Here is a 27,561-nt window from a genome sequence, read left to right as displayed (position 1 = left end):
TTCAAATCCTTCATCCCACCAACCAGTACCCCCTTATGGCCCTTTAGATCGTGCAATGCTTTGCATAAAAACCAGAAGATTCTATTTTAAAAACAGGATTAAAAACTTTCATGGTTCTATTACTATATTAGCAGCAGGCTGAATGCCAAGCTCTGACTGGCTCATTTGTTTTTTTGCTTTTATATCCCGTCAGCTGTCACCTTTTTGACAATTGTCACTAAACTTTTGCTCCCTACAACAAATACAGGAAGTGTCTTGCAGGTGGAGAAGAAAAAACACCAATCATTTTTCCTACACTACCGTGCTTTAAAAGTGGTTTAGAAGAATTTGTGTTTTCCAGAAAATGGGGCGCCCTGGGCTGTTGGCACACATTAAGAGTTTGTGTTTGTACAAATAAAGGACACAGTCTAAGATATTTACACACAATTAGCCCCAAACCGACAATGATCCTAATTTCATTTGTCTGGTTTCTCAGCATTTCTCGTAATTCCAGTAAAAACTGAAAAGGCACACTTTTTTATCATAACCTATTCGTGAAACACAACTTTTGATTTGACATCTAATAAGTTGTTTGATGTGCAGGAAAAGTGTTTTTCTGTTTTTTCGTACCTGGATGAGGTGGCCAATGAGATGAGCAGGGCCTGCAGAATGCCTCGGATATAAACGATAGGACTCTTCTTTGTGATGAAGAAGTACATGGCTGGGAGGATGAAGAGGCCATGTAGCACCAGTCCCATGACTACGGTGATCGCATAAAAGCCTAACTTCTTCCCCATGGCTGAGGGGTCATCCATTTCTAAGATCTTGCCAGCAACCAGGAACACAATGCCAAACGGAAAATACCTAAAAAGTGACAAAGAGGCAGCAGGCTATTTCAGAAACATTCTCTAAAGATCCGTTTGATAAAATGTTGTCCTTATTGGTTCTTGTTTGGGGCTCTTACCAAATGACAATGGCAACTATCTTTAGAACTGCTTCATTCAAACTCTGGCAGAAGTTTACCAATGCACTCCCATTGGGTCCCATTCTTCCCAGCATTATCCCTGAATTAAAAGGAAAAACGATAATCACATATGCAGACAGAATAAAAAATTGTACTCACAAACTAGCTGCACCATATAAACATGGTTTCCGCTATCTGTACTTTTTTTCTTTTTTCTGCTGCTTCCATGACATACCCATAGTGGCTGAGAAAATAACAATTCCCAGCACGTTCATGCCTTCGCTGGTACCAGGCGAAGTTTTCACAATGACATCAGGAGGCGGCGTCAGGTCCAAGGAGAAGTTCTGAATGTCTGTGCTGTTGTCGTCCTGGATGCCATAAATGTAGACCCTGCGCGTAGTGGTCTCATCCAGGGTCTGTGCCACTGTTGGTTTGGGGATGAGTTCTGCAACTCTGTGCGTTCGGTACTTAAAGCAAAAAGAAGCCTCTATGAGTAACAGCATGACAAGAAAAACGTGCAGTCATTTTAAAATGTGTAAAATTTAAACAGGGTTAATTAAAAGTGTTTGTGTGCCTGTTTGTATTTAGCTATATTTGCAGTTATATGTGTGCATGTGGGTCTCTGAAACTGAAAGTGTGCTTATTAGAGAGGGAACCGGAGTATAACGGATGTTGGCTGCACTGAGCGTGGTAATTAGTTTGGTACAGGGCATAGGGGTGAGAATTTATAAGGCTTTTATTTCGTCTTACTCTCTTTCAGATATTTCTTGTTTTCTTCTTCTTTTTTTTAAAATCTTGTCCTATTTTTCCTTTAAAATATATGTCCAAAATAAAATCCCATATTATATCATAACTACCATCTGCACAGAACAAGGCACTGTCTCCACATAAACAAGAACTTTCCTAATTAATAAAGCCAATAAGTGATGGTTGGAAAAAAAAGTAAGAACTTGCAGAAGTTCTTCTCTAAAAAAAATAGTAGCCCTGGAAAAGACTTACTATGCCATACTTTACACCTTGGTAACTTGCACCCACATGGGGGCTTGACCCGTATAGGTGCTGTGCATTTTTGGGTCACCGGGCTCATGAAGGGTCATAGACGGTACACATCTTAAGCTAGTGTGTCTTGCAGTTACCTGGAGGTTTGTGAGGCCACCTAAAGGGTTGGCATGAATCGTTAAGTACCGATATTCTTAAGGATAATGTAAGTTTCAAGCACTTTACAATGTACAGGTGATGCTGTTGCCCTTACATGGTGCCCTTACACCGCACTATTCTAGTTGTTATTAAGGTGCGAGTACTGGCACCATACTGATGGGATGTGAATGCTGCATGCATAGGCTGTGCAGGTGATTCATCAGTGCCCAAAGGACGCCCATGCTACCTACTTTTCTTATTTTTAACACTCCTTGCATGCAAGGAGGCCACATGTAGCCGCACTTATCATGTGAACAGTACTCCACAGGATTGGGGGGTAAAAAAAAGAAAAATCTTTATGACACACCTGCTTCTCACCCACTTCACCCTTACTTTACCCTTAGGTGTTGTATGAGTTCTCGCTACAATGCTCAAAATATGTCCATAGCTCCATAGGTTCACTGAGCGGTCCATGACCTTGATATTTTCAACGGGTTACCAGCGTGCCCCGTACAGGTGAACAACCACAACATTTGGGGTCTGTTACTCGGTGTTACATGTATGTCATCATCTCATTTTTTTTTGGTTTTTCATTCCTCAGGAATAGGTGTGATGGAACAATTTTAAACAATAAATAAGACATTATACATTCAAACTGTTACGCAGGTAGTTGTTTTAACTGTTTTTTTGTAACTGTTATTTTGTTTTTTTCCCTTTTGCTTTGTCTTCTTTATTTATGTGTCAGCAGATTGATCATAAAAAGCCGAGCTGTAAAACCTTTTGCTTGGACAGAACCAAGCATTCAGTTTTGCTGCAAATCTAATATCACATCATCTTTTATCTGGACCAAAATTGAGTCATACTTTTTATGAATTTGAGCAGAAATTACACTCTACAATCTCAGACCAAATTGCTCTCTACTTTCCCGTCCGTGCTCCTTTTATACAAACCTAAATGACTCTTCACTCAGCTAAATACAAATGTAACAATGCCACATCAGGCACAGAGATAATTATAGCATGGTACCCCCATCCAGTGTGTGAATGTGTGTGTGTATGGGTGAATGGGACTGTGACTGTAAAGCGCTTTGGGTCTTCGAAGAAGGTAGAAAAGCGCTAATAAAGAATACGCTATTTACCATTTATTCTTTATAGCAAAGCTGATTTACTTTTACATTACATAAAAGACAGCTACTAAATAAGTAAAAATCTAACTTTCCCTGTTTTTTCCCCAGCCTGGTTGTCTTTAAGGCTGCAGCTTACCTGTTGAAAAGTGGCCTGGACCAAGTTGGCCGGAAACATGTTGCTGTAAAAGAGAATTTGAGGTAAGTTGTTAGTTCAAACATTTGGCCTCATTCGTATAACGTGTCTGTGAAGGAATTTGTTTTATTATTATCATTGCTTAAATGTATTTGGTTAAATGTATGTTTAAATGTTAACTCAGATTGACCTTTTTACCTCTTCTGAAAACAGTTGTGTGTTTGTTCATCTGCTTCTCATCTCCCACCCAGGATGAGGGGTTTACGACACACTGTCCTGAGCTGATAAGGGATACTGTTTGAAGTTAGAATCCAACCAAATGGGTCATTATACGACACCCCCTAATGAACTTTTCCTCTTTGTCTTGAAAATGTTACCTCCTTCTTGTGTTCTTAATAAAAGGTGCACAGGGAGAGGCAGACCTTTGAGAAGAGAAACGTGGTGGACCTTTTCCAACACATTTGCTCCTCTCCCTCGTGCATGAGAAACTTGATTCTTGTTGTGGTTTGTTGTTTATAATTGTGTTTTTCTTTAATGTCTAGATGCATTTATCTGACAGTGTCTAAACTCCAAAAGGTACTTTTTTTTTTTAATACATAGTCATGGCTATGGGCTGCATGGTGGCGTAGTGTAAAGCGCTCTCGTCTCACAGAGAGAAAGCCCTGGTTCAAATCCTGGCTGGGATCTTTCTGTGTGAAGTTGGCATGTTCTCTGGTGTGGGTTTTCTCCAGAAACCCTTCCACAGTCCAAACACCTGCTAAATAACTGATGATTTGAAATTGTCCCTAGGTGTTAATTTGTGAGTATGTGACCCTGCAACAGATTGGTGACCCATCCAGGGTGTATCACATCTTCACCCAACAGCAGCTGGGACAGGCTCCAGCAACCCCATGACCCCAAAAAGGATTAAGTGGTTTTCAGAAGACGATGGAGGGATGGTAAAGACTGTTTCTGTATCTCAAGCATGAAACTGTCTTGTGAACAGAAAGTATTTCTAATTTAAAATAAATGAGCCCACTGTGACTTGCCAAATCAATAATCCCATTCAAGCTCCTTGTTCAAACAAGCTGAGAACTCCTGTGTTCTCTTCTTGGTAAATAGTATTGATTCTATCACTGAAAACTGGAGAGAGACCTGTCAAATCTTGGTAAAGAATCTTAAACATTCCAAGTGAATGGATAATGAAGTATCTTCATCAAGAACGTCATAGTCACTGCTGTGGAAAATAGTATGTAGAACCTTGATCCCTCCGAGGCCATCCTTCCCACCTCCAATGAACTGGCTCTTATGTTTGTATTGTTGTCCCCTGCTTCTCAGCTCCCATAATAATTCAAAACCTCTAAAGAAATTTTGTTTACAATGCGGCACACATTAGACAGAATCCTACATCTGAAGGCAATTTTTGCAGGATTTACGAAAGGCAGACGTCCTTGAGGTTGTTGGTAAAATGATGGCAAAAGCGTTCAGAAATTACTTCTATTGTTGAGAAACAGTCTTAAGCACATCTTTGGAATACTCGCTGCAAAACATAGTTATATAAAAAGAAATACCTAGGAAAGAAATACCTGCAAGCACGCTAATGGAGTGGGTTCAAGTTGTGTTCAGATTGGCTGTAGGTGAGTGTCCGCCCTAAAACTGGAAGGTTATGAGTTCAAATCCAGGCTGAGTCATACCAAAGACTCTAAAAAAAGGACCGCTTGACACTCCGCGTGAATGATTTGGATTGGGGGGTTAAACCACCAAATGGTTCACATATGTTCTCAATGAAAGTCAAATTTGCGTGTGAAATTCGCTGCTGTGTTCATAAACTTGATGCCCCAGACGTGTGTGGGAGGAGCTACTGTCAGCTCATCGCTTCATGGAAGATTTGACTGGTCATCTCATATACAGTCAATGTATGGAAGACACAAATGATGTTGAGGGATCAGGTTTATTTATTTTGAAGAGCTCTACAGCATTGGTAAGCCTTGGTAATCACGTCTCCACGTCTGGGTTCATGAGATCATTCAGACATTCCAGTACGATCAGCTTTGTCATCTACTGCAGGAGCTGCACCTGAATGACAGCCACTTTCAGCGTTAATTCCATGTCACTGTGACCTAGTTTGATGATTTAATGTCCCGTATTAGTGAGAGGAAAGAAAAGATAAAAATAAGAATAAAATTAAACTATCTTTTTGTATTGTTTCATACAAATAAGAAAAATGTTATAAAGTTCAGGAGGAGAATGATCTGAACCAAGGCTTTGTTCCTGATTGGTTGATGTGGCTTCTTCGCCAAAGCTCAGATATTTGAACAATATTTCTAAAACATCCTTCCACAACGCTCAAAATGTGCTGTGGGACCTGATATCGTGTCTGCAAATTGACTTAACGAAACTGGACACCCGCCGATGCAGAGATCGTGTTCGGTGTGAACATAGCTTTAGGTCATAAAGTAGGACCTGACATTACGTTTAGTGGTCTTGCAGTAGAGAGTCCGACCCAAGAGTGATCATGACTTCAAATCCACGCAGAGTCATACCAAAGATTATAAATGGAACCCAAAGCCTTCCTGCGTGACACTTTAAGGGCAATTCTATGATTTTATGAAAAAGTAAAAGTGCTTAAGTGTTTTTTTTAACCCTGAAAACAACTATTAACGTCAAACTATGTACAGAAAGGAACGATTATGAAAGTAAATTAGAAGGTCATCAAAAATGTGTTTGTGTCAAAAGACAAACGTAAGTTCAGAACACGGCTTTATACGATTATGGTGCCTGTTCATCTATGGACGAAAGACATGGCCTGCATGAAATGTTCATCATACAAAGATGAATGTCAAACATCAAGGTCAGCCCTGTATTAAACCTGACTTTAAATCTCATCCAGGGCAGAGCTCACATCACAATCGGAAGGAAAAATTGCACACTTTCGTGCACAGAGATTAAAAAAACATATTGTGTTTATTGTGTTCTACGGACAGAGCATTAAGGAGCTGCAGGTTTAGGCCCTTTAAAAAAAATGGTGTTACTTTACAAGTGACCTTAGTGATTGTTGTTGCCGGGGGAAACCCCCTGACCTTCAGCTCCGTGATAAAAACGACACATTTTATCACAGAGTCATTAGATGCAACTCTGGCATGAAATCATGCAAACAAACACACTTGACTGCAGATGGTGGACCCATTTGTGACTGTAGGACTATGGATGCATGATAGATGAAGGCTGTAAAGAAGCTTTGCAAGTTAAATCCAAAGCACAGCTGTGCTGTGGATACACACACGCCCACACACACACACACACACTCACGCACATGATCAGTACATTGCTGGATTTCCAAGAGCTCGACCATTTTTATAGTAACTCTTTTTCCCCCAATTTTTTTTAACCTTTATTTCAAGTAAAGTCTAAATGTGAAAATTTTGAAGAATATAAAATATGATGAATATACATATTAATTTTTTACTGCAATACTTTTGGAGTTTTGTATAAAAATGTCATAGAATCTTCTGACAGGAGTCTTTTTTTTGCAACCTCTTGGCTTTGACCATCAGACTCACAACATGCAGGAGAGACCCAGGTTTACCTTTAACATTGCAACCCAGTGAGGATCTTTAATTAGCTTAGCACCATAACCCACTGGCACGTAAGGCTTCAGGATTTAAACATTGATCTCAAGATATTCACTCAGCTGTCTTGACAAATGTGTCTGAACCACTTCATTTGTTATATTCTTTATTTTTCACTTTACTTTTCATTTCTGCTCATTTTTTAGCTTTGTCATGTGAGACATGCTAAGTTAGGTTCACTGTTCAACTTTGAAGATAATTTTTTCAATTGAAACACGCTTTCCCAAATCCCCTATTTCATTGGCATGATCCAAACTTTCCTTAAAAACCAATTTCTATATAAATTGGTTGATGTTGTCTGCCCATGTCGTTCGTCATCATTCCACTAGGGGCAGTAGAAGTTTTTTTTTTCTGCTCATTTGAAAATTGCTGCTTCCATGTAATCTCCAAAACACTTTTGACAGGAAAAAGTTTAGTGAATCTTTATGGTTAGAATAACTAATTTATTGTTTTTTTAATGACTTCTTGGTGTATTGAAAGAATGTAACATTTGTTAATAATTAATTTTATATAAAACAGTTAAATTCAACATCCCAATGAGAAGGATTAAAAAACAAAAACATTTAATTGAGTGGACACAAATCCAGCTTTTGTGTGTTACTGTTTGATTCCCCTTTTTACTTCAGGTTTCGTTTTAAAAATGATATCTCCACCCTTTGAATACATGTTCCCTTCAAGTTTCTTTTGTCCCAGTGATAGATGTGCTTACGCTTTTGGATTTTATCTGCTGTCGTGGTGTCTTTTGTTTAGTTTGAAATAGGTTAAGTTGCTAAGCTGCTCGTCCATCTGCCTCCTGACTGTAAATCCTGCATTTGGGACCTCGATCAGCCACTCGTGACAAACCCTTTTCAAACACCATGCATGTCACATGAATGACTTCATTGACTATCAGAGGCAACGTTTCCTTTGACTGCCGCTGTTTAGGCAGACAGCTGTGGGTTTTTCCCACAGAGGGATTTGACAAATTGATCAAAGTCAGTTTTAGACTGTAGTGGAATCACTGGCAACGTTCTCTCTTTGGGGCTGTCAACATTATTTTTAGTTGAGCTATATCCGATGTCAAAGCTAGTTCTATCTAAACAGTGGTAAATGAGTCATTTTAGTTTAATTCCAGTTAAACAGGTTGCATTCACATGGATTTTATTATTCATTCTGAAACAGAAATCTCATAGAAGTCCCACAGTTGGGACTAAAACAGTGACTTTATTTACATTATATTCAGAAGAAAGAGCATATTCTGAAAAAACAAAAATATGATTTTTGTGAGCAAATAGATTTGCTCACATTGAGAGAGATTGTTAAGAATTCTTCTTAAAAAAACAGCAGATTCTGTCAGCAGTCATAACTGTGTTGATTTTTTGCAAAGACCAAGCACTTGCTGCGATGCGTCCATTGGAGCAACAGAATGCAAAGCATCATTGACAACTCATTTCTATAACAACTAGCCTTCACATTTGGTTAGGTACAACATTTAAAGTGCTCTTAAGTCAAGTTACCTTGAAGAAAATAATCTGGTGATTAATAAAATAAGTATCATTAAAACATCCAACCATTCACTTTTCTTAATCTGCTGTATACAGTAAGGGTCAGAGGGCCATTGGAGCCTGTCCCGGCAACTGTTGGGCAAAGTAAGGGTACTTTACCATAGAACCATAGACTGTATATATCACTGGACATACTGACCCTTCCCCGTTTGAGTTCCACATATAAAGTACATGCTGACTCCAAGAAGCCAAAATCCCATGGACTTCTATTAAAAAAACAAACAGCTATAACTCAGTCATTCTATTTGTCAGAATACCCGTTCTTGCTCTGATAGCTCTTTCTTAACACCTTCTTGCTATTTCAATTTTTTTTTCATGATATTTCTTCCTTATTGCCAGTTATGTAAGTTATAAACTGGTAAATCAGATGCCTCAGTAGAATTTGTGGTGCTCGCTGGCCCCCACTCTGAACGTTTGATTGACAGATTCTCCCTAGTCGCTTTAAGTGGAAGTGGTGTAGACTTGGAGCAAGCTTACTCATAATTGGTTTCACTTCTTCACCTACAAACGTGACTCAGACCAACTCAGGCCAATCACTCTTGTTTGGCTCTAAATGGCGAATGAAGTCATTTAATTTCGCTGGAACCGCAGGTAAAGCATTTTGTATAGGTGACGTCAAAACCGTTTTGTCCAGTGGTACATGTCTATGCCCTGAACAGGTCGCCAGTCTGTCGCCTGGCCAAACTTTTATATTTATATGTAGACATTACAATGACTAAATCATTCAATGTGACCCTGATGTTACAAAATTCCCAGTGGTTCTTGAATGTATCTTACCGAATGAGATCCAGCAGGGCGTCAGCTGAGCTTGTCATTGGTTTCTTGCTCTCATCTGAATCTTCCTTTTGGGCGGCTCCGCCTGGGTGGATGATGTACACCATGAGGATGCCCACTACCACCGCGACAAAGGTGGTCCACAGGTAATAGGAAATGGTCATGATGCCCAGGCGACTCGAGCATTTTGCATCAAGGGCTGCGAGACCGGACATCAAACTGAAGTGAAGAGAAGACAGCAAAGGAAATAAACAAGTTAGAATGTCCAAAAGAGAACGTTTTGTGGTTTTAAATATGTTTTGGACTGGGGCACATGCATTCCCCCAGAAACAGAGAGAAATGAACCTATATGGTAGAAATTGATCATTCAATCTTGTAGACATTATTTCCTTATATTTCTGTTCATACATGAAAATAAAAACAAAATTATTCTACCAAACTGCTTTATTCAAAACAAAAGAGAAAATCCACATGGGAAAAGAAAGTATTTGATCAAAGTCAAGATTTGTCTATCAAGATTTAACAACTGAACTCATTAAGCAGTTTCAGAAAAAGAAAGTGTCTTCTGCCAAACGTCTCCTAAGCCTCTGAAAGCTTTCAAGCCTCCCCCGTGCTCAGGAGAAAAACAACTTTAACCACATGAGAAACAAAGTGAACACATTTGCATTTAAATAGGTCGATGCTTGAGATGCTTGATTCATTGTAGCAGGAATGACACTGTTACTTCAGCTTGAAACTAAAGGCCCGTACACACCGGGACGAATATTCGCCAGGCGTTATTCGCCAGCGTTTTTCGCCACGTTTTTTGTGTTCACACCCAGGCGATTTTCGCTGACGATGAGTGGAGTGAACATGCAATTTCATTCCCTGACATTAGATGGCGCTTAATGTAAAACAGAAATACTCCTGTACACAAGGTGGCGCTGCGCAACTTTACGCTTCTGAAAGTCGCTTTTCACTCAGAAGAAGAGAGCAAGTATTTACACGCTTGTCAGAATCAAACAAAGAAAACATGAATATTTCAAGCACCAGTAGCTCCAACTGGTGCTTGGTTCGGGGATATTTTAGAATGTCCGTCATTATTGTTTCGCGGCTGTGTGTAGACGCTACTTGGCGTCTATCTTCTTCGCTGGTATGTGTGCTCAGCAAGGCAGTTTTGTGTTTGAGCGCCCCCAAGTTGTGTTTTACTGTAACTTCAGAAGCTCCAGACACGTGAGCAAAAGCGCCGTTCTCATTGGTCGAGTAGATTTCGACGCGACGCGTCGAAAAAAAAAAACGAACCCGAGGCGTTTTTTTTTTTGACGCTTTTCGCGTCGGTGTGCACACTCTCGTTGGTGCCCTTTGTTTAGTCACGAGGCGTTAAACGTCGGCGAAAATCGCCGGCGAAATTCGTCCCGGTGTGAACAGGCCTTAAGGAACGCAAAAAGGAAGCTATCATTAGCCGCGTTTACATGGGCAAAAGTAATCGGAATGAACGCCTGATCGGAAAGAAAATGCGTCATGTAAACGCGCCGTTCGGAATACTCTGCCCCGGTCAGACTCATTCGGATCCGAATTTCTTTCCGATCGAGATAGGTGGGTTATACCGATCGTTTATCCGATCGTGGAGCATGTAAACGGTCATTCCGATCGTGTGTCACTGCTGCTCTGGTTTACGTCACGCATAGACGGTGTTTCGCTGAGAGAAAGTTTTGGGGCGCATACGGGACCGACCAGCTCTGCGGACGCCCCGTGAAAAGCGCCGCTCCGCTCTCGCCCCGCTGGCTCTCCCCTCTCTTACACCCCTCACGGGGGAGATTCGGAGGAGGAGCGCTTCGTGCCCCCTGATGCTCACTCGGTCCACTGGCACCCGAGTGAGCAGAGCAGCTGGATTAATAATTTTGTGTCGGGGGGGGGCTTTTTTACGTGTGCGTTTTGTTGTTTTGTTATGTGTGGGAGAATTCCGACTGCGAGCCGTCCCGCCGCTCTGGGTTAGCGGCTGCAGGACTCAGGAGGAACCGTGTTCGAACAGAGCTCGGGCCGCTAGCCCACAGAGTGGCTTTGGGGCGGTCTGTGTGAACTTTCAGAGCAGAAATAAATGTCGCTCAGTCCTTAGAAAGCTGCAGATTGCTGCGTTTCTTGCACGGTCCTGGATTTTGTGTCCATCCATCAGGCTAATGATGTTAGCCCGTGTTAGTCTGTCCTAAGCTTTCGTCCAGCTTAATTCTTCCACAAAAAAGCACTGACCACACAGATTAAATATAACGATGAGGGGACTTCCGGAAATGGCCGGTAACTAGAAAGTCACGCTCGACTCTGCTCTCTAACAAACACTGAACTATCCGTTAAACAGACGATTTGAATTGCTCCAAACAGCAAGATAGATCTGTGAAAATGCCCGCCACAGGCAAAGGAGGTAAAGACAAGCCAAAGCCATCCGCACAATCTAAATTGATGGACTTCGGGTCGCCAATGACGGAAAAGCTAACCGCTAGTGCTAGCACAACAGCTAACGCCGCGTGCGAGGAGGAATCTGCTACAGTCACCAGGAGAATGGCGACCGCTGCCGGAGGAAATAAACCGGGCAGCTCTGCTCAACACCAGATAAGCAACGACCAACTTTTTGCCTTCAAAGAGGAAATACTTATGGAAATATGGGAATTATGGGATTAAGGTCCGAATTTTCCGGAAGGTTTGACGGTGTTATGAAAGCCATTGAAGACACACAAAGGCAAGTGACTGAATGCACGGGGCGGATGGATGAGGCAGAGGTGCGTCTCTCTTCTGTGGAGGATATACAAACAGGCATGAATGCTGAAGTTGTGAAGCTGGTGAAAAGCAACAAGTATTTGGAGGAGAAAATAATTGATTTGGAAACAAGATCACGGATAAATAATCTCCGTCTTGTTAATCTGCCTGAAGGTGCAGAAGGCTCCAACATATGTGGATTTTTGGAAAGCTGGCTGCCTGAAGCCCTGGATATTGCTCAACTGCGACAGCCTCTAACCATTGAAAGAGCACATCGGGTTGGGCCGAAAAGGAGTTCAGATGCACCCCCAAGAACGCTGATTATGAGGTTTCTTAACTTCAGTCATAAGGAATTGGTGTCCAAAGCAGCAAGATCCAAAAAGGAAATCCTGTATAAGAACCAGCGTGTGAGAATCTACAACGATGTCGCAACAGAACTACATAAACAACGTAAGCAGTTCGACACCGCACGCCAGCATCTGCGCCAGCTTGGACTAAGGCATGGGATCCTATCCCCAGCTACACTGGTGGTCACGTACAAAGACGCTGTGCACAAATTCACCAACGCAGAGGAGGCCCAGAGCTTCATATCCAAGATCCAAGAAGACAAAGGGGTAAATTAAAGAACTACTTAATGGAAATTTTGCCTCACAAAGTAAATATACGGTAACGGCTTAATACATAGGATAAGTTCATTTTTACTACTACCACTCTTAACTAAAGTGTAAAGGAGACAGCTGGTTGAAGTAATAAAAAATACAGCTTGACCTTAAGTATTAAGAGTGTGGACTTGGGTTTGAAGTTTATTTTACCATGTTTGCAAGTACAGGGAAAGATATTACTATGCAGGAAAAGTTATTTTATGTTAAAACATTTGTCAACACTATCCTAAATACATTTAGAAAACTATAATATTGTATATATGTATGTATATATAATAATACTAACAATATACTTCACACAAAATTGTTAAAGGAGCAGTTGCATTTCTAAAGGATAGAATTTGCTCATAAAACTAGCAGAGGAGGGTGGGGTTAGGGGTTTGTTTCTACAAACAAATAAGTTCGTAATGGACTGCGGCTGGAAGCAGAATGTATCGGGGGGGCGCCCAGTTAGCTGGGAAAAAAGGGGTTTTGTTCTCTATGTTGTTCATCTCCTAGGAGATATTGTCCATGTGTTTTTTTTTTACCTCTCAGACCTGTTAATAAATGCAGCAAAGTTTATCTAACAGCGCTTAAGTGACACACAACTTTGAAATTAAATGCACATCTTGGAACTGCAGGGGCTTGAACAAAACAAACAAAATTAAACAGGTTATGAATAGGATAAAAGATATTGGGTCCAAAATTGTTTTCCTCCAGGAGACTCACACTCTGGAAGAGGATAATGTCAAAATAAGCAGAAGATGGCAGGGGTCTCTATATGCAGCATCTCATATCTCAAGAGCACGTGGCGTTATCACACTAATTCATAAATCTGTTCCTTTTCGAGTCCTAAATGTTATTAAGGACACACTTGGCAGATATCTGATTCTCCAGGGTTCCATCCTAAAAGAGACTATCAATCTGGTGAATGTGTATGGGCCTAACACAGATGATGACAAATTTTTTACAAACCTTTTTTTAACCATTTCTTCACTCCCAGGAAATAATATCATAGGAGGAGATTGGAATTGTGTCTTGGATCCCTCTTTGGATAGATCATCTGGATGTGACCAAACTCACCAAAGAAGTAGGAATATTATCCAGAATTTTATGAAGGAATTAAAAATTGTAGACATCTGGCGCCACACAAGACCCAAAGATATCGAGTATTCCTGTTATTCTAAAACTCACAACACATACTCTCGCATAGATTACTTTCTAATCTCAGCAGAATTATTATCCAATATAAAACAATGTTTTTTCGATAGTATAACAATATCAGACCATGCCCCATGTAACATCTTATACTCTCATAATAACCTTAAAATGGATCCACCCAGGTGGTGTCTGCACCTAAAATGGCTTAAAGATGAAAATTTTGTTGAATTTATAGGTAATAAAATCGATGAATATTTTACTATAAACACTACTCAAACTTCAGCCAGTGTAAGATGGGAGGCATTTAAAGCTTTTCTAAGAGGGCATATAATTTCCTTTACGTCATCAAAATCAAGAGAATTGCGCAAAAAAAGAATACAGTTGGAAGAAAAAATAAAAGCAACTGAGGAGAAAGTTTATAAAGAAAAAGATCAGCAAGCTCAAAAAGAATTAGAAATTTTGAGAGCTGAGTACAATAAAGAAACAACAGATCGTGCAGCCTCGGATATCTTGAGGTTGAACCAAACTTTCTATGAACAGGGAGACAAACCTGGAAAGATCTTAGCCTGGCAAATTAAACAATTGGAGGCCCAAAAAAACATAACATCAATAATTAACAAAAGTGGCATGACCATAGTGGACCCAAAGGAAATAAATACAGAATTTAAAAACTTTTTCTGCAATCTCTATAACTCTTCTGATAAAGTAAACCATGAAGCTCAAAATGCATTTCTTGATAGACTACCTATTCCGGTAATTCCAGGGGATTTCAAACAGCAGCTAGAAGATAATATAACTGTAGAGGAAATTAAAAAGGCCATAGAAAATACGTGCTCTGGAAAGAAGGCTGGACCGGACGGGTTTCCAATAGACTTTTATAAAACATTTCAACATAAAATTCTAAAGCCAATGTTAGACATGCTTCAAGAATCATTTAATAATGGAGCCCTTCCTAAATCTATGACCTGTGCTCTAATCATCCTACTACCTAAGCCAGGAAAGCCAAGTAATAAATGTGAAAACATGAGACCTATAAGTCTACTAAACTCTGATTTAAAAATAATCTGTAAAATTTTGGCTATGCGTCTGCAGAATACTCTCCCTCATGTTGTTCATAGGGATCAGAATGGTTTCATTTTAGGACGCCAGGGCTTGCACAATGTCCGCAGGGTGTTAAATATCATCCATGGACTGGAAGACACTGCAGACCAGGCCCTGCTCTCTTTGGATGCAGAGAAGGCCTTTGATAAGGTAGAATGGCCTTTTCTTTTTAATGTGTTGCCAAAACTCGGCTTCGGTGAAACATTCCGCAAATGGATTCAACTACTTTATACAAATCCAACTGCTGAAATTTTAACAAATAAAAATATCTCTGCTCCTATTGAAATTAAACGTGGGTGTCGGCAGGGATGCCCTTTGTCACCTTTGCTGTTTACCCTCGCAATAGAGCCACTCGCCATAGCAGTGCGTGCTCATCCAATCATCTCTGGTATTAAGATTAATCACGTGGAACATAAATTGTCACTGTACGCAGATGATATAATTCTATATCTCTCAAACTTAGACTCATCTATACCTGCTCTACTGCAATTAATTGAAGAGTATGGTCACATATCTGGCTACACCATAAATAAAACTAAATCGTCCATTTTATTGCTGAACGAGAATCAAAGAGAAGGGCCACCAACAGTAATAACGCATTTCAACTCAGTCCAAACGTTTACATATTTAGGTATAAACATTTTTCCAAATATAGTACAAATAGTTCAAAATAATTATGATTCCATAACAAAAGAAATAAATGACAGTATTAATAGATGGATGCAACTTCCTACGTCACTAATCGGTCGAATTAATGTCTACAAAATGAACATTTTACCAAAACTACTGTATGTTTTCCAAAATATCCCTCTGCCACCTCCTGACAGTTGGTTCAAAATTATAAAACAAATGATTCTGTGTTTTATATGGAAAAACAAAAAACCTAGGATACGGCTATCACTCCTCCATCTGCCTTACAATGAAGGAGGACTACAATGCCCTAATATAATGTGGTATTACTGGGCTGCACAGCTTAGGTCAATAAGATACTATTTTACAAAAAAATATGCCCCACAATGGACAGAAATGGAAAACCAAACTTTAACCCCACCCTTGCCTCTTTTTATATTTTCAGACTTGGAAGCTAACTTGAACAAGAAAACTAATAATCCAATGGTTAAAAACATGATCAATGTTTGGTATAGTGTAAAAAAAGCTATAAAAGAACAAAATACGCTATCACAGCTTAGTCCTATTTGGGCAAACCAGCAATTTACAGCGGGCAAAGCAGATGCAGTGTTCAAACAATGGGCAATGAAGGGTTTGGAAAAAATACAAGATCTGTATCCAGATAACTCCTCAGACATGATGTCATTTGAAATGCTACAATCAAAATATTACATTAATAGAAAACACTTTTACAAATACCTACAATTAAGAAACTTTATTAGAACAGAACAAAGAACCCTTTTAAAACCACAAAAATCTCAACTAGAAGAATTGGTTACCAAGGACAATAAGAGAGGAGTTATATCAGAATTTTATAATTTAATACTTACTAACTCAAAAGAAAATGCAAAAATGAAACTTGATGCATGGAGAAAAGACCTAGGAACAGATATATCAGAAGAAGAATGGCAAAAAGCCTGCACAAAGGCACAAAAGCAAACAATTAACTCAAGATTGAGGCTATTACAGTACAAGTGGCTGATGCGAGTTTATATTACGCCTGTTAAATTAAATAAATTCAATGCCAACATACCAGACTCCTGTTCAAAATGCAATGAGGAAAAAGGTACACTTTTTCATTGTATATGGGACTGTAGAATAATAAAGCAGTTCTGGTCTGTAATCAGAGAAACCATTAAACAAATTATCTCAAAAGAAATATCATTGGAACCAGCCTTTTATATTTTGGGAATCTATCCCAAAGACAATAGATATACCAGATCAGAAAAATCACTTATAGACATGTGTTTACTGCAGGCTAAAAGATCAATAGCAATTAACTGGAAAAACTGCTCAGGACCAACACTAAAACAATGGACTAAACTGATGCTAACTGTACTGCCGATGGAACGCATAACATTTTTCATAAAAGGAAAAAAGAACTCGTTTGAAGCAGTTTGGAGACCATTTATTACATTTGTTGAGGGGACCGATCTGTCAGACAGTGATGATTGAAACTTTAGCTTGTACCCTGTACTGTGAACTATAAGCTGAATTACTGTTTTATTACTGTTTTACTTTCTTTTTTCTGGGAAAGTCTCTGCAGAAACATATCAAGGTTTTGTGTTTAAGTATTCAAACTCATATTGAATATGTTATAAGACTAACAGCCTACGGTGTCTGAGAGGAAAATGTTTATTGTTTATTTTATTTTTTTTGTCCTTATATATTTTTATTTTTGTCTTTAATTTTGTGCTAGTTTGTGTTTGAGTGTGTTGGAATGTAAAAAAAACAACAAAAGAAAAAACAATAAACATATTGTTGGAAAAAAAAAATATAACGATGAGCGAACAGGCAATTCATAATATTCATGACATTAAAAAAAGCTCGTTTGGAAGATCGTCTCGTATGTTACCGAGCTGCTGCATAAATGTCTGGGGCAGCGGTTTGTTTACAATGGGACCTATTTCCGCATACGGATGATTTTTACACTACTGCGCATGCCCAGATGATTCATTCCGAACGAGAGTGTGCGCCATGGGAACGTTTGTTCTAATCGGAAAAAGGTTTTCTGTGCCCATGTGCACGGGTGAATTTTAACCCGACCATTGATCCGATCAAGATATTCTGCCCATGTAACCGCGGCTATTCAGATCAGCCGCCTTCTTCCAAGATGGGCTGACAAATGACACTTGAGAGGAAAAGATGAGAAGAGAGGGGAAGTGCTCCACAGGATAAAGGTCTGGCATGAGGAGAACTAGTGGACAGAGGTACATAAGCTTTTTCACCCACCGACTGACAGGGGTGTTAAAACAATAAAACAATACCCATGCCCATATTTGTGAAAAAGAGAGAAGGCAGGTGGGTTTAATGAATGTGTGCCTCTTAGAGTGTACCTTGATCACATTGAATGCTCCAGCAAAGGCAGGAGGCTCGGCACCCCCCAGCCCAGAGTCAGACAACCACCCTCATGTGCACCAAACTCCCAACATGGAGATAAAGCTGTAGTACTAGACCCGGCAGCCCCCCAGCAGAGGAGTAGAAGGAACAGATTTGAATGAATGCAGCCAAATTTCAGAGCCGGAGCCCCCGCCAGGGCAGGGACCCTCCCCACTTCAAGGCGATCCAGGGCCAGACCCAATGCCCTGACCACACGAGACTTAAGCCGTGCCAGATGAGAGACAAGGCACCGCCGGGAGTCATGAGCCCCACTGTCCCAGCTTTGCATGCTCCTAATCACTCGTTTTATTCTTGTCTTACAATCACAAAACATGAAAATGCGGCTGAGACTTAAAAAGCGATCATTCAGGACTGATAATCCATTTTGGGGAATCTTCTCATTGTTTACTTGTCATACTTGTCCAAGTTTCCGACAAATTTAAGACACCATGAGCATAAGGTAACTAGGAATCTAGTCTATAGGTCACTTCACACAGCCACTATGTACCTTTTGCGCATATTAAAAACTGATCATATGTTAATATACATGGAAAATGTGAGAAATTTTAAATCCACAGAAATATAAATAAATCAAGCAAAGAACATGTAAATCTACGTAGAATGTGTCTGATTATTGCGCTTTTTATATGCAATTTATTTGTGATTTGTGCATCAATTATGTAATTTCAAAGTAATACGTGTGCTGGGTATAAGATAACAGTGGTGGTACATGTATGAAAAGTCTGTTAGACATTCATGGAACCGTTGTGAAAAACCACAAATCTGCGAACGCATCTTGCAAAAATCCTGCCCAATTGCGTAGGATTTACGTGATAACTGTCCATGAACTACGTTAAAAACGAATAAACTGCGTAAGAACCCCTCAACGGACATCTGCACACATCGATGAATGACAAACGCAAGAAACACTTTTACGTAAATCACGCATTTATCACAAAACAAAACAGACTCACACTCACAAACAATTTGATTCGTGGAAAATACATAGAACGTACGTTATTGTTGGTAAGACTTAGGTGTTCAAGTCGAGCTTTTTGACGCTAACTCTGATAAACAAAACCTGATGTAAGAGGGTGTATCTGCATCTGACGTCCACAAAAAACATTCTTTGAGATTTTATTGAAACAAATTATCCCTATTATTTTCACTTTAATTCAATCTTATTCATGCAGCCCAATATTACAACACAACTGTCTCAATAAACTTCACTAACTGTACAAAACATTTTATAATCACTATTATCCAAAGCAATGTAAAATTGCCTCAAAAAACCTCATTTGAGAAGGAACTATTCACTTTTCCATAAAATAAACAAACAAACAAAGAAACAAAAAAACTCTATCCCCCATCGTCGCTGCATTTAATATTCAGTAGACCTCACTCATTCAGTGGGAGGAAACCCAACAAGCACAGGCTTGGAATGCGAGCAAATCCTTCAAATGGGACCAATTAGTAGAGAAGCTGCTCAAGCTGCTGTTGAGTGGCTTAAAACACCCTGGGAAGCTTGTAATGGATTACTATATATCTTCAGAGCAAAAGGGCAACAGGCTTTTTTGCTGCACGTGCATGTGCAAAATTATATGACCACCTTGATGAAGTTAACCTTAAAAAATCAATTAGAATGAGGATTGAAAATTTAAAAGTCATGTATTCTTGTATAGAAAAACATCATCAGGTTTGTGCCAGTCTGCAAACGGATGACAATTTTCAAATATGCTTCTTCTTTATAGTAAAAACCCACTCTAATGAAAATAGTGTATTGGTGTATTTAACATGTTCTTGTTGCATTTTTCTCATGGAGGGCAAAATGACGAAAATTAAGCTGAAAATTGCGTTTCTGAGTACTTTTTTCTTCGAGTTTAGGTGTATTTCTTATTCAAACTTATTCCAAGCTGGCATATGGCTCAAAACTGTACGGCTAGATGGCTTCAAAACTACTCAGCATTTACGTTGCCCTTGTAATTTTAGATTGGGGTTGTAAGGGGCTGTAAGCAAGCTGTGAGAGCGCGCCAACAGATGGATGACGGGAAGTAGGAGCAGGGTTACTCTGCACCAGCAGCCCTGCCCACAACTCAGACATGAATTTCTAATGGACTCCTGCCACTCTGCTGAAAAAAAACACACGTTTTGATTTAAAAAAACAAAACAAAAAAAAAAAACAACTTTTAAAATAGATCAAAAGATGATCAGAGTGGGGCAGTATGGGAAAAGCTGTGAGTAGACAGAAAAGGCCAGGCAGGCATCACCTGAGTCTCACCTTAGTCAGAGGGAGATTCTACAAGAGCAAAGACAAATAAATACTTATTTGAAACCACTGCAAAAAGAAAAGGATTGCTGAGGTAGAGATTTTGAAACCACAAGGACAAAATCGCACTGAGGATGAGCGAGAGGCGGGAGCTATATGAAATCTGCAGCAGGGTTAATCTAAATCCAGAGTGTACAGTCAGGGAAAAAGAGGCCATGTGCATATGACAGCTTGGACATAGATGATTGTTTTTGTGACAGTACCAGTACCCTAGTTATTTTTTCTATGTCACAGGCAAACACTTCGGTAATTTCTGGCACTTGCCACGTCAAATTGTTTGTTTATTTAGCTAATGTGCAACTGTATGTGGCGCTCACAAAAATAAACATAAATTTACATATGAATGTTTGACACCTACAGGTAAAGGAGGGTTTCCATATTGGCTTTTATTGCTGTAAGAAATGGTCAGTCACGTCCATGTGAGTCGCAGTTTAATGAAGGGGGGGGGGGAGTGGAAAAAAACAGAGATAAGCTTTTGCTGCAATTTAGCCTTCATGAGTTTTTGAAATTCATTCAATAAATAGTGCATGGAATAGATGCCTGCTGGCGTCACTGTAAAAGCCCCCCCCCCCCACACACACACACACAAAAACAAAGGTTACTGCAACAGATAAGCAGGCTGCAGCAGACTGCTTTCAATTTCATGTGCTGCACAGCGTTGATGGATGTAGCTACATGGAGAAGAAAAATGAAAGCGGCAGACATTTTATTTGTTACTTAAGGAGTACTGAATGTAGTGAGGCAGTTCATCTAAATTATGATCGATGCAATCAGCTTTCATTTCCACTGGCGTGGTAGTGAAGTAAAGGCAGAGGTATATTTTCATTTGAGCACAAGCAGTGGGTTGAAATAAGGAACATTAAGACCAACTTCACTGAAAATTTTGCTTTTCATGTTCTAGCATTGTTCTCATTATGGAGAACATAGAAACGCAGTTTTAATCTTCTTCATACATGTTCTCCGTGATGCATGTACATCTTTGTTTTCCTCGTCTAAACTGGCATCTGGCTCAGAACTGTACCGCTGCATGGCTCTGATATTGCTCGTCATTTTTGTTGCACCGCTAATGTTAGGTTGGGAGTGTCAGAAGCTAGTAGGAGAGAGTGTAAAAAATAAATCAAAAGATGTTCAGAGTGGAACTTTAATTTACATGTGTGTGGCTGATTGGACCAACATGCCAGATGTGACTGAAATTAAAGTTCTCAAGGCTCTTGCTGAAGGTCGTGAACCTTTGAACCTTTGAGATGTTGAAGTTGGGTTCAGATATAATCTCAGAAATATGCTCAGATAGTTTCATTGGGTATGTGGGACAAAAAATGACAAATGATTGCAACCATGACATCAAAGGGGCTTTCCTTTAGCTGATCAAGGATTAGATGATGCATGGAAATTAAGTATCCTGCTGGTGGTTAAACTGAAGGGAAGACAGGAAAAAATAGATAAAACTGTTAGACTTATTGCAGTTTCCTCAAATAAAAATGGTAAAAGCTCTGGGGTAAACTACGTTTTGTTAAATTTCAAGAAATGTGTTTTTAACAAGCCTAAAAAATGTATTAAAAAATGAACCCTGCAACCTATTTTTCATAATCCTGTTGAAGTGAGTGATCAGAAAAACACTACTCAAAAAGACTTGTGGAAGTGTGGGATGAGTATGTTTCTGTAGAACTAATTGCATAAAAAAATTATTAGAAACAAGACTGAGGTAAGGGAAAAAAGTTGTTTTTATTCTCCCCTGATTTTGTTATAATAAACTAAAATAACTCAAAAATAGTCAATTTGGGTAAGCACCTCTTTAACCCTTGTGCTATCCTAGGCACTTTAAGATTGGGAGTTGGGTCATCTAGACCCACTAGACAGTGTGCTGAACCTTTTTTTCAATGATTTGTGATCCTCACTGGTGTCCATGGATTACATGAAATCTTTCCACCTTTATCCACCTTTGTCATGGTAGGGAGAACACGTCAATGTAAGGGTGGGGTCATCTAAGATAGCACAAGGGTTAAGAATCTCACAAACTGATCCTCAGCAGGTGTTTGGACCTTTTTCAAAAAGCCAAAGCTTTATTTGTAATTCTGGAGCCTCCACAATCCCAACAGGTGAAGACATCCGCCATGATCTTAGAGAAGCTTAGACGTAATTAGGTCAGGAAACCAGAGACTGTCTGGACACAGGGTGACAAAGCAGAAGGGTTATTATTATTTACAATTGTGGTCTGAGAAGAAGCAATGCTAGCAAGGAAGGTTGTCCAAATGTAAAACTTAACAGTTTGGGAGAGCAAAATACATTATTATTGATTAAGTTAATGCTGGTAAAAGTTGATTCTCTTTTTTGATTTAAATGTTGTTTGCTTATGTTGACTATTCTTCTACAGAAATCATATTTTCACGCATATAGTTATAGTTTTACACATGACTGATTGTAAACTTCAAATTGAAGGAAATTAGCAAAGCTTAAAAAAAAGATTCTGCCTTTTTTTTAAATCGTTCCTTATGAGAATTTAAACTTCGCAGCTGTTTTGGACCTTTGCTCTTTCCATAGATTTTTGCAACAAATAAAATGCAAAATGGAGAGATTGAGGAGCGGCGCCTGACATGTGCCACCGCCTTGATCTGCCGCAAGATTTTTAGACCATATGGAGCTTATGGTTCTACCTTTGGCAAGCAAGAGCATTACATTAATCCCACACCATCATGAAAGAGAGAAGGTGGAGGATCCTTAGAGGAGCTCTGAGGAATGGCTGTGTCCTTTGCTTTGGCTTATCAGAGAAATCTGGTTCAAAGAAACACCCTTCTTTAATACTAGACCAACTCCTGTGTCAGTTCATGAGCAACAACAACCCTTAAAAGAAAACAGAGTAACCGTAAGGAAAAAGGCAGCGGATGAAGTACGGTGGAATAAGTTTGTGTAAATCATCATTAAAGTAATCATTTCAAGTGTTTTTGCTTCAGCGTCCTGAGCCAAAAGCTTCACAAATGCCAGGAAATATAGGCTTCAGGTGAGGCGTGTACCTTCTTTTAAAAGTTTTTTTAATAAAGCTGTTCAAACAAAAAATAGCAATATTGTATTTTTGTGTGACTGTAAGGCAGTTTAAAGGAATTAAAGATTAGTGATCCTTATTTTGTTGTTGCGTTTTTTTTTCCCCCAGAATTTTTAACACTGAAATGCATTTGTTGACTATAAATCTTGTGGGGTTTTCGCTTTTAAAATTTCACTTTGGTTTTTTGCGCAGATTTTCCAAAACAAAAGATTTATAAAAAAATATATTAAGAGAAATGGAAATACAATACGCAACTGATTATGCTTTTAGAAAAAAAAGGATTACAATAATAATAATAATAAACTTTATAGCACTTTTCAAGATAAAAATCACAAGTGCTTCACAGTAAAACACAGTAAAACACAAAAAAACACAATAAAACACAGTAAAACACAGTAAAACACAGAATACAGAGAATATTAGGAAAAAGCAATTTTAAAAAGACAGGTTTTTAGCTGCATTTTAAAAGAAAACACTGAGACTGCAGATCTGAGGCTGAGAGGAAGGGAGTTTTGTGGCGATGCAGCCACTGCTGCAAAGGCTCTGTCACCTTTAGTTTTTAACCGGGTTCTCTTAACAACCAGCACACCCTGGTCACATGACATCAGGGACCTGCTGGGAATGTACGGCTGCAAAAGGTCTTTTAAGTAGACCGGTGATGGCTATTGAGAGCTGTGTATGTTAAAACCAGGATTTTAAAATGCACACTGAGTTAGCGCTCTCGCCTCAGCGACAAGTTCCCTGGTTCAAAATCCCAGCTGGGGATTTCTGTGTGGAGTTTGCATGCTCTCCTTGTGCATGCATGGGCTTTCTTCTGGCACACCGGCTTTCTACCACAGTCCAAAAACATGTTTAATTGATGATTCTAAATTGGTTCTAGTGAATGTGAGTGTGTGTGGTTGTGGGGCCCTGTGACTGACTGGCAACCCACCAGAAAATGGATGGATGAATGTAACATTGGGCTAAACTGCAAAATGCATACAGTATAGGGTTGGATGATTAAAAAAAAAAAAGAACTTTACTTTTTTTGATTTATAAGAATCACAGAGATACTTTATTATAAAAGATTGAGTCAAAGCAAATTCAGCCAGTTAATCAGGAGACAAAAACTGTGTTCCAAAGTTTTAATCAGAGCACTGCAGGCCTTTTCTGTCTGAATATGACTGTCTCTGATCGAGTCTTACTTCCGGGTAGGAAATAAGCTGCGAAAATAACTCAAGATTAATAAAAAATGTGTTCTTTAGTATGCCAAAGGTAATATGTTTTCATAAATATGGATTTACTTTACTCTGAACGGCTTAGGAAAGCATGTTTTATGCAGAAAAATACTTTAAGCTAGGGGTGTCCACAGTTTTTTTGGCATGTGAGCTACTTTTGAGACGAAAATTGTCTTAAAGATCTACCTATGTATTTTGAGACTTAAAATACTGTTTAATAAACATAGAATAATGAAATATTGGTACATAACATTGTTTATGTACTGATAATTCAAAAACTACACAGTAAGAGTACACAAATCTTTGTGAGGAGATATTTTAGTATTAACAAATGAGGCATTATATTAGAAACACAGAAAGCAGTGACTATCATATTTCATGCTCTGCTGTAAACTGTGCAATGGGGGGAGCATGACATTTCTAAAGCACTGCAGGCTCCATGGGAAGCGCGTGCCACAGGAATACACAACTGCTTCAGTAAGCTCGGATCCATCGGGTGGGAACTGTGGAGGCACACAGGGCGATCCGGGCCTCAATAAACACTCCAGTGGGTTGGAGTGGTCTTCTGCCGGGGACTTGACGTGCCGTGGGGCAGGTAGCGACTTTCTGATGACGGACAGAAGTTGCGCTCAGTGTATTCAAACAGGCATGTGCAGTGTTTGAATACATCCTCTGACGTATGTATCAGGGGATGATCGATTGGCCGTTCTGCATGTCAATCAAGTCACAGTGAGGATTTTGTTTAGCTGACGGATTTTTTAGAAATATATTTTAAAGACTCTCGATAGCAGTCAAATCAGGCAATTTCAAATATCTAGGTATTTATTCTTCCCCCAAATGATCAGAACTAGTGCAGCTGAACCACACCCCATACAGGACGTTCTAACCTGCTGGGTCAGCCTGCCTCTGTCCCTCATGGGCAAGGTGGCCACGGTTAAAATGAAAATCTTACCCAAAGTTAATTATCTCTTCTCAATGATTCCCACACAACCGCCACTAAAATGGTTCAAAACATTAGACTCATCCATATCAGGCTTTTTATGGAACACTAAACCTGCAAGAATTTGTCCAAAAACTTTAAAATCTTTAAAACATTTACATTTACATTTTGTTAAACATTTATTAGCAGTTAACAGTTAAAAAACAGGACTGTTTCCAAAGTATTAATACAAACGCCGCTTTAACAGTCTGGTGGGAATTTCTCAAAATATCAAACTCGTCAATTCAACCGTGCGAAAATTACACCCATCTGGAACAACCCGAACATCCTTATAAACAAAAAAATGATACACTTCCCAGCTTGGTAAGCTGGGGGCGTAACACTACTAGAGCACCTAATTATTGATAGAAGATTCATAACTCCCCAGGAATTTCAAGACAAACATGGAATAAATAACTTCTTGGAATATCAGCAACTTAAATCTATTATTACAAAAAAGTTTAAATACAAAGACAACAATTTAAATTAACCAGAAGTAGTTACCTCTCTGGTTAATTTTTCAATGAATAAAACTCTCTCCAAAATATACAAAAACTCTTATGAAACCTAGATAATAACATTTCTTCTCATTTTACAGATAGAACTATAAAAAATCTTTTGAAATTTTCATGCAAAATCAGATGGATGTTGATTCAGACTGTTTTGACGCAATCTGCTTTTGTCATCTAAAAAAAAGGACCTCTGCGATAACCCAAAGCCCACCATGAAAAGATCTTCATCAGAATTTAGCAGTTGCAGCAACCATTGATTCTGCATGACGCATTCATGGGATAATCTGGTTTCCGCTCTGGCTGGCGCACAGATGGCAAAGGGAGAGGGAAAAATGGGGACAGACAGGCTAAAGGGCCAGGGAGCATATTCACCCCGAGATAAGCCCTACTGTACCACGTATCATGTCAACAGAGCGTCCCGGCTTGATCCAGCCTTTGCTTGTGTCAGAGCACAGAGAACAGCGTCATTCTCCCCTGCTGCTTTTCTTCCTACTGCCTCATTGGTGCACATTTTATCAGGAAGAAGAGGAAAAACTACGAATGATCTTAAGCAGAGTGAGAACAGATGGAGCATGATTACTCTAAGCACAGCAACTGTGTGGTAGCAAGCAACGCCTCTCACCTTCATTATATATTATTGTCTCTATAGATGGACACGAGGAACACTGAACATTGCATCACCTCCAACAGCCTGTTGCAAATTCATCCTGATTGCTGTGATTCATGTGCTGCTGTGAAACTTGCTGTAATTATCCCTTCTTCCTGTAGGTGTTGCATACATTTAGATGTAGTTGGTGGTCACACAGGGACAGGTTTCTGGAGGGAAACACGCTGATTCCCTGATTATGGGAAACCTTATTCGTGGATTGCGAGCACATTGTAATGTTTCTGTGACCAGCTTGTGCCTTGTGGATAAATTGAGAAATAAGAAAAAAGGCCAGGAGAGGAAATGTAGGAGAAGAACGCACACGAAGGCTGACGGAGATGCTGATTGAGAGGGAGACAGACAGCCAGGCACAGAGTGAAGAAGGATTAACTTCTCATCCAGTCTTTGCTGTTGCATAGATTGTAAGTAGCTTATTGCACAAAGCACCCTGCATGTAACTGGTGTGTTTGCATGTTTTTTTTCAGGGTGTATTTTGTGTTCGAGAAGTCATTGATCTAATGCTCGCAACCAATAGCTACCAGCCTAAAATAATTAAACTTTAAAGTCTGGTGGGCTGGGCTCTCTTGAGGTCGACAGCTTTTTCCACAAAAACACTGGAATCCTTGATAATAAAAAGAGGTAATTGAACACAAAAACCCATCTCCTTCACTTTCTTCTACTGTTCAGTTTGGCTCTCTGGCTTAATAACTCAGCACAAAGACAACGTGATCAAAACTGCAATCAGAGATGATTGGCTTGCATGCTCAATCTGGAATAGTCATTTACTTTTCCAGATTGAGAGTTACAATTCGTAGAATTGGGCTGTTGTTTATTAGACTTTCTGAGTTACTTGCATGCTTGGACATGCCTTTCATTTCTTTTTAATTGCTGTTTAATTCCT

At 39.4% G+C, this 27,561-nt stretch overlaps 1 protein-coding gene across 1 annotated transcript in view; it reads right to left on the bottom strand.

The window, feature by feature from the left end:
* Positions 1-27,561, bottom strand: part of slc1a7a (solute carrier family 1 member 7a) — a 55,241-nt gene that overhangs the window by 7,317 nt on the left and 20,363 nt on the right. Inside the window, exons 3-7 of the mRNA XM_023965426.2 lie at positions 9,269-9,484; positions 3,343-3,385; positions 1,179-1,410; positions 944-1,043; positions 610-843 (exon numbers count right to left, since the gene is read on the bottom strand). Coding sequence (XP_023821194.1) covers positions 610-843; positions 944-1,043; positions 1,179-1,410; positions 3,343-3,385; positions 9,269-9,484 — 825 coding nt within the window. The remainder of the gene's footprint in view (positions 1-609; positions 844-943; positions 1,044-1,178; positions 1,411-3,342; positions 3,386-9,268; positions 9,485-27,561) is intronic.

Source organism: Oryzias latipes, chromosome 17, assembly GCF_053564925.1.
Source record: "Oryzias latipes strain Hd-rR chromosome 17, Olatipes_Hd-rR_3.1".
Taxonomy (NCBI): Eukaryota; Metazoa; Chordata; class Actinopteri; order Beloniformes; family Adrianichthyidae; genus Oryzias; species Oryzias latipes.
This window is presented reverse-complemented; position numbering and strand designations above follow the sequence as displayed.